This window comes from Falco biarmicus, chromosome 1 (genome assembly GCF_023638135.1).
Source record: "Falco biarmicus isolate bFalBia1 chromosome 1, bFalBia1.pri, whole genome shotgun sequence".
Classification (NCBI taxonomy): Eukaryota; Metazoa; Chordata; class Aves; order Falconiformes; family Falconidae; genus Falco; species Falco biarmicus.
In genome coordinates this window covers 18,033,567-18,048,035 of record NC_079288.1, presented here as the reverse complement: position 1 = coordinate 18,048,035, position 14,469 = coordinate 18,033,567, and the positions used below count along the sequence as shown (strand labels likewise).

Genomic DNA, 14,469 nt, shown 5'->3' with positions numbered 1-14,469 from the left:
TCTGCTGGGTGTTTTCTGTGCAGCTGCCATGGAGCAAACCCCAGCAGCCAGGACGAACCTCACCCAAAACACACCAGACCCAGAGCTCTGTGCTGTCCGTCTCCATTACTCTCTCCTGCAGCTCCTCTTTTTCTGGCTCTTTCACCTTCTGCCCCCACAGCAAGCAACTCTCTGTTGGCAGCATCTGCGTTCACAGCAACTCCCTGCACTGTGCAGGCAGTTTAGCACAGCTGACCTTGTGCCCTTAAATAATCAGATCATTTCTGATTACTTTAACTGCTGGAGAGATTTCTGAGAGATCCTAGTTTTTTCTTTGAAATTTAATTAAGAGGTAGTGCCTTTTTTCCACATGATGCATGACGTTAGAGGAGTTTCTTTCACTTAGAGAATTAATGACTCATTTGCTTTTCTCCTACTGCTCCACCGGTCCTGCCCCCTCCGCCCTTGGGCAGGAGCAGGCAGCCTGTGCCGGGCGACACGGGTGTTTATTTCTTTCACCAGATTTACAGCCGTGACTTTGAGCATCCGAATGACGGCGTCCAAGTCTCCACAAGCCTTTTCTTGGCGGCAGCTGGGCGGGCAGCAGACGTGGATGCTGTTCAGCAGCATCGGTCCACGGCTCTGCTGTGCTTAGGAAAATGAGCTAAAGCATTTGGGTTTGGGCCATGTCAGAAAAGGCTTTGGCAGAAGGCATTCCTCTGCGCGCCTGCTCCACTCAGGCTGGTGACACCAGCTAGTGCTACCGTCACCCAGAATTTCTAGGTTAAAGAAATCCCCTGTGCTCGTTCCCTTCTCTCAGCCTGAGCAGCTCCACCAGTCCCGAGCCAAGCACATGGGCTCTAGTCCTTTGCTAGCCTCGCCTCTGAGAGCACAGGGAAATCTGGGGGGGTGAGGGCCTGGGGGCCAGCGCTACTCAGGGTGCTGGGGGGTTCCCTGCTGGGAGCGGGGCAGGAGGGGTGCTCCCTGGACCCTCGCTTCTCCTGGGATACAGGGTCACCAGGACCAAAGTACCACGGTTTCCCTGTGCTCAGGCCCCTGGGAAGTGGCAGTGCCCTCCCGTTCCCGGCAGGACATGGGGAGCCAATGGGGCTGCCATCAGGGTCTAGATCCTGCAGGGAGGGGAAGGTCAGCCTTTGCACTTGCAGCACATGGAACTTCCCGAAGCCCTGGGAAAACCTCGGCTCGTGGCTTAGCAGTTCATGAGGGCAGCAGCAGCAAGTCTGTAAAAGCTGATCAAAACTGAGCGACTTCAGCGCCGGCGCTGTCAGTGTTCATCCCTGCAGCTGAACCGCTCCCAGGGCTCCCATTAATCCCACCACTTGGAAGCATCGCTGTGAGCATTGACTCCTGTGCCTGGCGGGTTCGCGGTCTGCGCTGCAGGGAGCAGCCTGGCATTTCCCATTGTTTGGAAATAATTTTCCACCGTTATCAAATAACATGGGATCCTTCTGATTTGCTTCCCCCTGCCCACCGCGGCAGACCCCCGTGCTGCATCAATGCGCCTATTGTTTGGTTGCTGATTAAGCCGAGCGCGCCTGGCCCAGTGGAAAGTCCTTTATGGAAGGAGGATCTTGATAAGATAGTCATATCTGCTCTGTCCCGGCTGTGCACAGGCAGTTGAAAAGTAAATAACATGGACAAACAGTCTGTGATGTACAGGCAGGGGAAAAGATTTCCAGTGCCATCGGGGACAGCACAGATTGATACGGTTTGAGAGGCTCAGGAAGAAACGGGCTTTCTGAGAAGGCAGAGTACACGTGCCTTAAAAGCAGGGTCCCTGTATACAGTAACTATCAAGAGTATTTTAGTTATCAAGTAGTTAAATGCTGGTTAAATGCTTCCTTTTCATCCTAGCAGGTGAATTTGCAGCTCTGGATGTTGGCGCTGTGGGAGATCCTCAGGTCTGAGCCCGGTGCGAGGCAGGCTGGGCTGCGGAGCCCACTTGGCTGCTCAAACACCTCCGTGTCACCTGTCAAGCCCAGAAATAAGCACCTGGAAGGGCACAAAAAAATTGTCAGTTGTGTTAAGGCCAGAGTGAGACTTTTTTGCTAGTAAGTAAAGAGCAGCAAGACTTCCAGAAGCCCGTGGGGCTCTGCTCATCCCAGGCACGGCCAGCTGCAGCCTCACACAGCTCCCCAAGCACCAAGATCCCCCATGCTCAGAGCCTGATCCCCACGGGAGCAGCTGTGGGGACACTGGCAGCCCTCAGAAGTGGCTGCTGGGAGGTGCCACAGGTCCCCCCCCTGCTACCAAATTGCACTAACTTGGTTATTGGCAGCATGGGTTTTAGCCCAGGAGCTGCACAGCAGCTCTGAAATAATGATCGCGTTCATCTGGAAACTGCTCCAGCGCCTTCTGAGGCGTCTAATTTCATAAAGGGCTTTTATGGGAGATTTTGAAGTGAGGAGCAATCAGCTTTCCCATTGCTCACGGAGACCAGAACCTCTTTTTGGGGGGATGTATTTAAATCAAAAGGGAGAAAACACCTGTCCAGCACATTTACTCAGACCCCAAAGATTTCAATCAAAATTTTTAATGTTCTTTTTCTTTCCATCTGCATTTTTCAGCAAACAGCCTCATAGTATTTCTTCAAAGGAATGTAAATTCCTTGAGGAAGTCTCCGGAGTTCCCAGCACCGCATAGCTGCAAACCACAGACGCCTACGGCTGAAAGCCCTGCTCTGCTTTTAATTTTGGGGCAGGGAAGGAATTCTTTTCAGGGGTTTGGGTTCACTTGTGCTGGGCCTGTCAGGCCAGACTGCTTGTTACTGCACAGGGGAGTGTTGACTTTGGCCGGCTGCAGACAGTTGCTTTCCCTCCACAAGAGTATTCCCCCACCAAATCTGATGACATGGCGCAATTATTTCATTAGGATTTTTCCAAAAAGCGTTCCCTTGGTCTCCTCTAGTGCTAAGAAGACCTTTTCCCTCTGTTTTCTTGTTTCAGCTTCAGCAGCTTTGCCTGAAAGATGCAATTAAGGGTGGCAGCACTGCTGCCCGAGTCCTCGGGGAAGGGTTTAGAAAAAAGCAGCCTGGGGGAAAACTGAGTTTTGAAGGGTTTCAGTAAACTCCCGGGGGTGAGTGAAGCTGGTGTGCAAGAGCTGCTGCTTTGCAGCCTAAACAAGGCCCTTGTTTCCGCTGCAAGCTGCCGCTGAGGTTGAGCAATGGGAGAGGCTGGCTGAACCACGAAGGGCCTGGGTGGCCCCCCGATTCCTCTCCAGCCCCTGCTGTCATCCCAATCCTGCCCAGGGGCTGAGCAAGCACCGGGCTGCTCCATCCCAGTGCCAGCATTAATCACTGTGTCCTGTCGCAGGCCCCCAGCTCTGCTCACCCACCCGGGGTGCCCGGCAGACAGCGGGGCAGGCTGGTCTCAGCAGAAACGCTTTACTTCATAGATTTGGTGGTGGTGCATGGGCACTATCACTAATTCCTGGTTGCTTTTCTGTACCCTCTGTCCCAGGCAGCTGTGATGCTCACTCCAGGGGAGTCTGTGGGGCTGCCAAAACACCCAACAGACCCTTGCTGTTGAGGAAAGCAGTGTATTGGAGGTGGAGACAGCCGAGCAGGATCTGGCAGTCGGGGTTCACTCTTTCAGTGCTCCCCACAATCCTTGCTGGCGTGGGAAGGGGCAGCGCACTAGGATGGTGCACAGTCCACAGGATGGATTAGGGCTGTGCTTAGGGCAGCCGGGCAGGAGCTGGTTTGGCTACTGCCGTGCGGCTGGGATGGGAGCGAGGGTGCAGCACTTGGGCAGGGACCGTGTCCAGGGGTACGGGGACGGCAGTACTGGGAGCATGGGGGCACTGGGAGCACCGGGAGGATGGGGGCACTGGGAGCACGGGGGTACCATGAGGATGGTGGCACCTAAGGCACCGGCAGCAGGGAGGCACTGGAGGAACGGGGAGGGGGGGGGGGCATCGGGAGCAGGGGGACACGGGGAGGGTGGGGGCACCGTGATCGGGGGGAACCGCTGCGGGACGGGACGGGCACCGGGGAGGCGAGGGGAGCCGGCCCCGCCCGCCGCCTTGGCCCCGCCCCGCCGCCTTGGCCCCGCCCCGCCGCCGCCGCCCGGGCGCAGCCGGCGCAGGGAGCGGAGCGGCGGACTCGGGCGCGGGGCAGGGCGGCGCGGGGTCCCGCCATGGTGGGTCGGCTCAGCCTGCGGGAGGTACCCGACCTCCCGGACATGAGGAAGCGGGGCGACGCGGGGCTCGACAGCCCCGACTCCGGGCTGCCCCCCAGCCCCGGGCCCGCCCCCCCGCCCTGGCTCCTCTCCTCGGGCAGCCCCGACCGCGCCGCGAGCAACGGGCTGCCGGAGTCCGAGCCGCCCGCGCCCGCCGCCGCGGTGAGTACCGGCCCCGCCACCCCCCTGCAGCGCCGGGCCGCCCCCCGCGCCGCTGCCCCGGGGCCGGCGGGACCCTCCGCCGGGGGCGCAGCCCGGAGCGGGACCCGTAGCCCCGGGCACCCGCCGGCGCCGCGCTCGGCCCCGCTGCGGCAGGTGCTGGGCCCCGCGGGCGGCGGAACGGAGCAGCCGCTTCCCCGCGGGCCCTGCCCCGTGCCCCGTCGGGGGTGGCCGGCCGGGAGGCTTCTCCTTCCCGCACCGAGGGGCCGGCGGCCCCGCAGCGTCCTGGCGGGGAGGAGGGTGGGCAGCCACCCGGGCGGCACGGCGCTTACCGGGGGGGCTGGCACCGGGCAGCCGGCGTGGGCACAAGCTGGAAACTACCGACCCCCGGCTTCCTCCGGTCCACCGGCGGCTCTGGCTGCCGCCGTGTCCCCTGACGCACCCGCCGCGGGAGGCAGCCGCCGGGGAGGTGGCGGGGCCGCAGACCCGGCCACGTTGCGGCCGGGGAGCTGGTGGGGCTTTACAAAAGCCTCCGGCTTTGGGGTGGGCTCTGGCCCAGGGAAGCCCTGGTCTCTCCTGCCCCAGGTAGGGGTTGGGACGTGTCGCATCTCTGGAAACTCCTGTGGAAAACGAGCTCTCATTCCAGAGAGCGACGCAGAGTAGGAAGTTTGTGTATTAAACCATCGTTTCACTTAATGGTATCAGGTAGAGCTGTGCTAGCTTTTTGCATAATAATTTTTGAATGTTGACGCTGAGCTGTTGGTACAAATACTTTAGAAACCACAAATCTGGAGGAAAGATCCCTTTCCTCCAGGGGTGCATCTGTGAAACTGGGAAAGGCCGTAGGAGAGTACCGTGTTGAACAGGAGAGATGCTCACAGCCCCCTCTGCCCTGTGTAGTAAAGCACATATGCAGAGGTGGCTGCAAAAACAAAAGCAGGTTGCATCCCTTCAGGGCCGCTTTAGTTTGCTTCTGGCTGCGGGATGTTGCTGGGCCGGTGTTGGCTCACAGCGCTGCCTGTCACAGAGAGGAGCGTGGGGACCCTCCGTGAATTGCTGCTCAGTGGGAATGAGTTAATCCTGCCCACCAGGTTGTGTGTGAATTACACAAATTGGATTTAATACCTTCAAATAGTAGCTACAAGGAGGTTGCTCACAGCAAGATGTCCTGCAATAACTTCCTGCTGTGATCTGCCTGTGGGCAGATCTGATGAATCCCGCAAGGAGAGCTCGCTCTCATACACTTGTACAATGTTGGCTATAAATTCAGCGTGAACTCAAGTTCGTGCTGCAGAAAGCTGTGCTGCACCGAGGGGCTGTGTTTTCCTCTCGTTTCCCAGAGTGGCTCCCCTGAAGTAAGCTCCTGGAGTTAGGACTTTGTCTTCAAAAAATACACTTGGCCACATCTTTGATGCTGTAGACTAGTGTGAAGTCAGACCTGCAAGTTGCACCTGTAGGCATGTCTTGGACTAGCAGATCCTCTTGCATGTCATGTAAATGTGAACCTCAGCAGCTCTGTACTAATGGCTAAATAAATGCATTTTCCTGAGAATATACTGTATCGTTACATAAAAGGAATTATTTTTGGCTTTTTTTGCAGAATTCTGTGTTTTCCCCCAGCCCTGTTCTCTCCAGCTGCCCTCCAAGATTGTGTCCTTTATCCTTTGGCGAAGGAGTTGAGTTTGACCCTTTACCACCGAAGGAAATAAGGTAAATACTGTGTTACAGGCCTCTCATTTTGAAGGAGTTAGCATGTAAAGGAGTAGTTAGGCCTTATCAGCGCCTGTGAGTCAAGTTAATTTATTTGCAGAGCTATTGTTCCACGCAGCTGTACACTCCTGGACCTGAATATTTGTACAGGCTGAAGGAGTGTTCAGCCTGTTTTACTCCCATATGGCTGTTTTCCAGGAAGACTTTCCTGTATTTTATGCTCTTGCTTTTACTTCATTGCACTGCTTCTAAATACTGGCTTTCAACTGATTAACCAGAAGGTAATCATGAGGGAAGATCTTCAAAGCAGCCATCTTTCTAGGACTGTTTTATTACGGGAAAGGAATTTTGTTCTTGTAACCTTCATGGTTTTGTAATAAACACTTTCTATCTTATCAGCAGTGGCTGGTTGTGCAAACTAAAAGAAAAGTTAGTATTCAGGGAGTGCGTTATTATTTCTTTTTTTAATGCACTGCATCACTTCACAGCCTGCGAATTATTCCTTTGAACATCATGATTTGCAGTAATGAGCAATGAAGGCTCCCAGCTGATTACTGTGCAAGCAGAACTAGACTGATAGAATCAAATGGAAGCCTAGCACAGGGTAGGGGAGGAACGGCCTGGTGTGGGGAAGGAGCCGGCACTGTGGCTGCAATTGAAGGCAGGCAGCACTGCAGAAAAGCTAACACGGAGTTGTTGCAGTGTGAAGGTGATGAAAACTTTCTTTTGCAATCCAGGAACAGAGGATTATCTTGCCGGCAGAGTTTGATGTGCAATAGTAGTATTTTCCTGCCAGTCAAATCTTCAGAAGTTTGCCTTCAGAGAGTGCCCCATGCCAGGAGCAATAGCAGAGAACTCCCATGTGACTCCTGACAAAGGAGAACTGAAAACATAACATGTACTTCTGTGGACTTGGCGCTCTGAGGAATTGGGATGCTTATGTGCAAAGCCTAAATGTGGATCTAGGCCTCTGGGTTTAGGCACTGGAGTTTGAAGGAGGCTCTTGGGTTCATAGACCTCAGGCTTAAAACGATGGACACGAGGACTGAGAAGATAACCTGCTAGTGCTGGCAGCTGGACAAAACAGTGATAGTGCCGGGCATGTCAGTAATGTAAGACTTTTCCCTCTTCCCGTAAATGAGTAAGACACCAGCAGACAGTTTTTGTGAGATGTGGCTGTTCCTCTGTTAAGGTGGCAGGTGCGGGGCTGAGGAGCCACCCTGGTACACAACAGCTCTGCTTTCCGGAAAACGCAGCCTGCTGCTCTGGAGCCGAGCTCATGCATGTCTCCCTTGTATTTCAGGTACACGTCTTCAGTTAAGTACGATTCCGAGAAGCACTTCATCGATGACATCTATATGCCAGTGGGCTTAAGCATTTCCTCTTGCAGTCAGACGGTCATCTGTGTCCCAAACTGCACGTGGCGCAATTACAAAGCAGAAGTCCACTTTGAGCCTCGCAACAAGCCCCAGCGTTTCACGAGTACCACCATCATCTACCCGAAGCACGCCAAGACTGTGTACACCACCACGCTGGATTACAACTGTCGTAAGACCGTGCGGCGGTTCCTCTCCAGCATAGAGCTGGAAACTTCGGAGTACCTTGGGAACGACTGTGTCCTGGATGGTTGCTGACTGACAGCCGTCTCTCTTGCTCTGATCCATCCCAGTCCCATCTAATGTACTGTGCTAACTCCGCTAGCTAAAGCGGGTACAGACCCTCTTTCTCAGCTCTTAATTCCTGCTTTAAGCATCAGAATGGCCTGAATGCAGTTTTCTGTGGGAACATAACTAGTAAGGAACTTGTTTCTTTGCCTTTAAGGTCGTGAGTTCTCTCCCCTTCCCCACAGTGCAGTAATCAGGTGAAAATAACAGGAAGTATTTTCCCAGATAAAAACCTGACAGATAAGAAAGAATGTGGAATAGTGCCTGGCAGGTGGAAATCCATTTGATGCTTTGTGGTGATGTGTAAAAACAAGGGCAGTTTGCTCTCTTGCGTAGAATCTGCCAGGTCATTTGATTACAGCCAGCCAGAGTTGTCATTCCTTTCTGTTTAGATTGTGAGACTGTTTTCTCTAGAAGAACCATCTCCTGGAAATTGCTGGAAAAAGCTAACAGACAAAAATCTGGAATTCTGCATTTAACAGATACAAAGATGTTATCCTATGGCAATCATGTCTGGTTTGAAGGCGTGTGTTGGAAAGAAGAGGAATTCTGAGTAGAGCAGGAGATAAACTGCTTTTGCAGCTCCAGGCAGCAGAGAGAGGATCAGGTAATTCAAGTTCTTTAGGTGAATGGCATGATGTATCTTGTGTTCTTATAATGACTTCTGCAGCACTGTAGTCTGTGTATCATGCTAGCATTTGTAGTAGGACTTGTAATGAAAAATATCAGGTCAAAAATTATCCCTGGATTGTTGGAAAGTCAGGTCTTGATGATGTGGTGGTAGAAAAACATCAGTGCCTAGTTTTTACCAACATTGTACTGTCTGCACTAAGGGAACTGTAACTCAGAAAGTTTCAGAAAACGCACCGTGTGTACAGGGACATAGAATGGAGATGCTGGGATCAGGTGTGAGAAGCTGTTGGCATTGGGGGAACGGCTTGTGAAGAGGTAGACAGTAGAAAAAGGCAAATTTTTATTGGATAGCAAAATCCACAGCTGTAGCTTTGCTTTCCTGTTGAGCTTCTCATTGCAAAGGTCCGTGTCCTCTCTGGACTTTGGTATTCAGGATGTCACTGGGATGGGGTAGCATTTGCCTGTCTGTAGGCTGCTGAATAACCCCTCCAGTCCCAAGTGCATAATGAGTTTGGGGACCAAAGGGAATAACTTCAGATACTATGGAATTCCATCTGGATGTTATGTGCATTAGTTTGTCATGTGCTTTGATGAAAATAAGACTGAGAGGTTTCTTACTTTACCCAGATATTTTTTTTTTTCTGTATTGACAGAGAGCAGTGTGGTGTGGAGAGCATCCACTTTTGGGACCGTGGGTTACATTGGTGGCTAGTGTGGTGTAGCTGCTCGGAAATGCTTGGTAGGCTTAACTTAGCTGGACACGGCTTTTCTATGTATTCCAAAACTCCTCTGAGGTGTAGGTCACCTTCTGGTGTAACATCAGCCCTGCACCTGCTTTTACAGAGGACTTTGCTAGTGCATAGCCCCAAGGGTGAATTTTGTCAGTGGTGAGTTAGAAACTCGGCAGTCTGTTCTTGAGCTGTACTTAATGCGTGTTTGTGCAAGTGTGCTGAATGGTGTGGAAGCGTACTGCAGTGTGAACTGAAATGACTTGGAAAGACTAAAAATGCAGCAGGAAGGAAGGGTTGAGTTTGTGTGGTTTGGGTTTTTTGTTGTTTTGGTTTTTTACTTATTTATTAGCTCAGAACAGAACATCCTTGATCTTTGGTACTGGCCTCAGAAAACCAGATCCTAAAACAATGTCAGGGTGACAGAGGATGCCAAAGTCAGGTAGGCATTGCTCCAGAGTTGTTAAGAGCAGCGCAGTCTCCTCGTTAAACATGTTGGTTTCAGACTACCGTATGTCTTAAAATACATGTTGCAATTCCCCCCTAAACATTGCCCCAGGATGTCTTTGTTGTGTAACAGAAGACACAACTCAGCCCTGAAGTGTGGGGGGTTTCAAATGGACAGAACTCTTTGGGAAAGCTATTGCATCATTGCTTGCTTCGCAGTTTCATGTACCTTGCTCCTGAAACATCTGGTGCTGGCCACAGGACACTGGAAGAACACGGACCCTGGATTGCTCCGACAACGCTCTTCCAATGAATTCATTTGCAGATCTAAGAGAAGATTATTTTAAGTTGTAATCATTAATTGTTCCTAGGTATAAATGAAATGACCCTTACACTATGGTTTTAGGGTAAAGCACCTGATTTTTGTAAAGCAAACAAACTTAATTATGTACCTTTTAAAATTTTTTAATTGGTAGAGATACCTTTTAAATTATTTATATTCCAACATTTGCAAAGCTCTGATTAGCTCTGTGCAAGTGTTCTTGTGTCTGGGATGTTTTCCACTCCCTTCTCCTAGTTTTTGTCTTTTACATTATTGGTAATAAATCATCTGAAAACCATCGTATAGGGAAGTCTCTTTATTTTTCATTCAAAGCTTTTCAGTGTTTATTATGGTATTTACTTAGAAATAAATACATAATATATCCTGCCAATCCCAGCTCCCCTCTTGTTTCTCTTATGTCATGTATTGCCGTTTACATATTCCAGGAGGGTGTTTCCCATCTAAAACTGTCTGTATTAAAAAAAACCAAACAACCAAAAACCACCACCACCACCAAATATTGTGGTTTTATCAGTTTAGCAAGACATTGAAAAGTGCCTTGAAGACAGCTGAAAATCCCCTTCAATATATATTTGAGTTGCTCATCTGGTATAGGTTTATTTTTAAAGAGAGTTTCTGGTATGGATTTCAGCATATCCTACAAGTGAAGCACTTATCCTTTTCAAATGTTAACACATATTTAACCAGACAGGAATGTCTTTTTAATCTTGGTTAAAAATGTAGATGCTCAAATACTATATTACTACGATATAAAATAAAACTTAAATGTATTATGCATTAAACTTTATAAAAACAAAATAGATGGTTACAAACTATTGTTTTGAGGGAAATTCTTTTGTGTTTTTCTGGATGCTTAATCTGTTCTTCAAACCTTTCCGAATTTGCAGGCATGTTGATTTTGTTAGCATCTCTGGCAAAGTACAAATGGATGCAATTGAACATCAGTTAATTCATAATGGAAATTTTTGCTTACTTCTTATTGTTTATCTGGTTATCTGCTTGCAAAAGCTCTAGATTTGCATGTAATGACATTATTGGAATCTAGGGAGCTTTGCAGCTATTGTAAAGCATGCCTGCTCCTGTAGAAGTCTGTGCAAGCATCTGAATATCATGTGGTGTTTAAAGTATTAAACAGCAGAAAAGCCACATATAAACATCAGTTGCTTATAAAAGACAGCCCATTTAAAAAGCCAGTAAGAAGAAACTTTAAAAATCAGAAGAGTATCTTTCGGGAGGGCTTCAGGAAAAACTTTCTCTCCTTTAAGATGTGCCATCTGACTGCCAAATACTTCCTTTAGTGTGGTTTGGGCTGTTTTCCTTTAATATTGTAGTAACACTTTGTATGAATGATGTTCCTTTACTATGAGAAGTTGAAGTAGGAGAATACAAGGCAGCCTACTGCTTCATGTGATTTTTAATTCGTATTGGCCAAATGGGCTTCTAGTTAGTACATACCATGACAAGGATAACCCTATTGTTATATACTCCATTTGCCTTGTATTATATACTGTGATTCTCCATAATGTCAGATCTGAGGGTCTGATACAATGAATTTTTGTAACAAATAAAATATTGTACCTAACAATTAGATCACAAGCCAAGTGATGAGGGCTGGATTCCAATCCCGATTTTGCAGCTCGCTCGGTTTCAAGTACCAGGTAAGTTTGTGTGCCTGCAAATTATTTTAGCCTCCAGACAAGGTGTTTGGTCATTCAGCTGCCCACGCTCACTTTCCCCATCTTCCACAAGGGCTGTGCTTGCTGGTGTCAGGACCAGAAATTCAGACCGTGAATACCTGAAAATCTCTGGTGTAATGCAGCGAGTATTATTTTGAAATAAACTAGTAGCAGTAACTAGGGGTACTGCAGGACAAAGGCAGTGTGGAAATTTTAATTGCTGAGGTAGTCTGAGTTACATCTGTATTTTAATTAATGGGTTGGTTTGTTTTTAAAGTATAAATGTCCTGCTCTCCACACAGCTATTAAGACAGTGAGTAATTGGTACTAAGCTACAGAACTTGTTGAGAGATTTTAGGTGACACCACTGGTTGCAGTTTGGAGACTGCGCTAGCTCATTCAGCATTCAGGACCAGTTCACGCTTGCTCCTCTGGAAAATAACTGCAGCAATCTTCTTTACATACTGTGTGATTGCTGCTTGTGCATGACGGTCTGCAATGAAGTAATGGGGAATGCCTGATGATCGGGCATGGCTCAGTGGGCAAATGTTGCTGGATATACAATTCGTAACGTTTCCTTCTGTTTGTCTTATAAATGTGCAGCCTTTCTTCCTCTGCTACAGGATCTTCAAGAATCCCATCCCATCGAAGGCTTTTGTTAAGTTCAGCAGAAAGACTCTGAACTGCTTGACCAAAGTCCAAAATGGCAGGAGAGCATACTACAACCTTGGGTACTTCTGCATCCTTCTGATTCTCTTCTGTGTTATTTTGGGCTGAGTCAAGATTCCTCCCAGTACTTGGGATTTCGAGCAGTGGAGGGGAGTGGGCCTGCTGCTTTCTGGTTTTGTGGCGGTGTTTATCTGTTAAAACAATAATGCTGTTAGCAAAAATGCATGCATTCCCTGAGGCCCTCTTGTTTATTTCATACAGAGGATGATGAGACAAGTGCTTGCTGTGCCTTTACGTGCCCATTAATAAGAAAACAAATCAATAAAAAAATACTAATAGCCTCAAAATCTTATTTTTAAGTGGAAAATATGTATTTATCTGATGGGCTAACATAACGATTCTCACACCTGTAAAATTTATTTATTGAGGCTGTTAATGCATTGCTAGCACTTCTACACTAGCATCGAGTTCACTGCGCTTGCCTAACTCAATTTAGGCAGGAAATGGATTCTTATTTGTTGAGGATTATTTTTTTTTAAGCTGTTATCCATTAATACAGCAAGCAACGTGATAATTTTTTGTTAATAGTACAACTTCTGGAAGCCTTCAGGCACTTTTTGTACTAAGATACTGGAAGGGAATGGCTATTCCTTTACATGGAAGATGTTTTGAAGCGAGCTTCCCCTTCTGTAGCTGCAACAGCAACTGAACCCCACTGATGGGAAGTTAGATCAGTGCCGTGACTCATGCCTGTGGAATGGCGAATATTTAAACAACTATACTGTAGCTCACCAAAAGAAAACCACTAAATATTTACAGCATCCCAAATCTTACGTAGGAAGTTTATGAAACTTCCTACCACTTGACAGACGTCTTATGCCTCCTACTGCTTATGCTGTGTAGTTACATGTAGTCAATCTTGTTCTTTTTTTGGATTTGGAGCTATATATGAAAGGATGTGTGAACAGACTACAGGTCCAGTGAAAAGTTTTTTAGTGCCATAGATGATTTCTTAGAGAGGGCTGTTTTTTCTCTCCCTGGCAGCTATCCTGGAGGGCCAGGCAGGATGAAGGGAGAGCTGAGCACCGGATCCTCTGGCCAACAGGGACAGGTGAATCTCAGCCGCCTTCCTGATGGTGCACAGCTGATATGGGCTGATATGATCATTGATATGGGGTGCCAAATGCACAAACGTGCCATGCTGAGCAGTGGTCACGTCCCAGCCTGCCCACGCTGCTTTGCTTGATGACCCCTTCCCTCCCCGGGCCTGCCCAGACCCTGCGGGGGCCGTTTTGGGGACAGCTGTGGGGCCAGCCCAGCTCACCTGCCCGCGCGGTGCTGGTGCCGCTCCTGCACGGAACCTGCTGCTGCTGTGGCTGCTTCCTGCGCCGCGGCTTCGCGCCAGGGGCCGGCGGTGGAGGCGGGCGCGGGAAGCCCCCTGGCCGCCCCCTGCCCGCGCTGCTCTCCCGCCGCTGGGACCCTGCAGCAGGTCTGGCATGGCGGCCCGCGGCACCCCTCCGGCCTGGCTGGGAGCGCGGAGAGGAAGGTCAGCAGCCCTGGTCCAGCACCCCTGGCTGGAACTTACGTGACCCTTCCCCTCCATCTTCCCTCCCCTCAGTGCTTTCCCCTTCCATGTCCCCTCAGCTCTTCCCCTCAGTGCCTTCCCCCTCCATTTCTTCTCAGGTTTTGCCCTTCCCCCTCCATCTCCCCTCAGGTTTTCCCCTTCCATCTCCATCTCCCCTTAGTGCTTTCCCCCTCAACTTCCCCTCAGGTTTTGCTCTTCCGTCTCCTCTCCCCTCAGCACCTTCCCGCTCTGTTTCCCCTCAGGTTCTGCCCTTCCATCTTCTCTCCCCTCAGCTCTTCCCCTCAGTGTCCTCCCCCTCCATTTCCCCTCAGGTTTTCCCTTTCCCCCTCCATCTCCCCTCAGCTCTTCCCCTCAGTGTCTTCCCCCTCCATCTCCCCTCAGGTTTTTCCTTTCCATCTCCTCTTTCAGTGCTTTCCCCCTCTATTTCTCCTCGGCTCGTCCCCTCAGTACCTTCCCCCTCCATTTCCCTCAGGTTTTCCCCTTCCATCTCTTCTCCCCTCAGCGCCTTCCCACTCCATTTCCCTTCAGGTTTTGCCCTTCCGTCTCCTCTCAGTGCTTTCCATTGCGATCTCCCCTCAGCACCTTTCCTTCCACCTCACCTTCGCCCTTCAGCTGTCCTCTCAGCACCTTCCCCTCCATCTCACTGCTGCCTTTCCCCTTGCCTTTCCGCTCCAGCC

General features: G+C 49.9%; 1 protein-coding gene across 1 annotated transcript; it reads left to right on the top strand.

Moving 5' to 3' along the window:
* The first annotated feature begins 4,052 nt into the window (after nucleotides 1–4,052).
* Nucleotides 4,053–10,144, top strand: RFLNB (refilin B). The gene is made up of 3 exons (XM_056323488.1): nucleotides 4,053–4,340; nucleotides 5,938–6,047; nucleotides 7,351–10,144. Exons 1-3 carry the CDS (start codon nucleotides 4,137–4,139, stop codon nucleotides 7,679–7,681), a joined length of 645 nt encoding a protein of 214 aa, XP_056179463.1. The 5' UTR covers nucleotides 4,053–4,136; the 3' UTR covers nucleotides 7,682–10,144.
* The last annotated feature ends 4,325 nt before the right edge of the window (nucleotides 10,145–14,469 follow it).

Bases quoted from the DNA above. Each gene is read 5' to 3' on its own strand.
- RFLNB (XM_056323488.1), top strand. From the start codon at position 4,137: ATGGTGGGTCGGCTCAGCCTGCGGGAGGTACCCGACCTCCCGGACATG. The intron at 4,341-5,937 runs GTGAGTACCGGC...CTTTTTTTGCAG, and splicing joins CGCCCGCGCCCGCCGCCGCG to AATTCTGTGTTTTCCCCCAG. The intron at 6,048-7,350 runs GTAAATACTGTG...CTTGTATTTCAG, and splicing joins TTACCACCGAAGGAAATAAG to GTACACGTCTTCAGTTAAGT.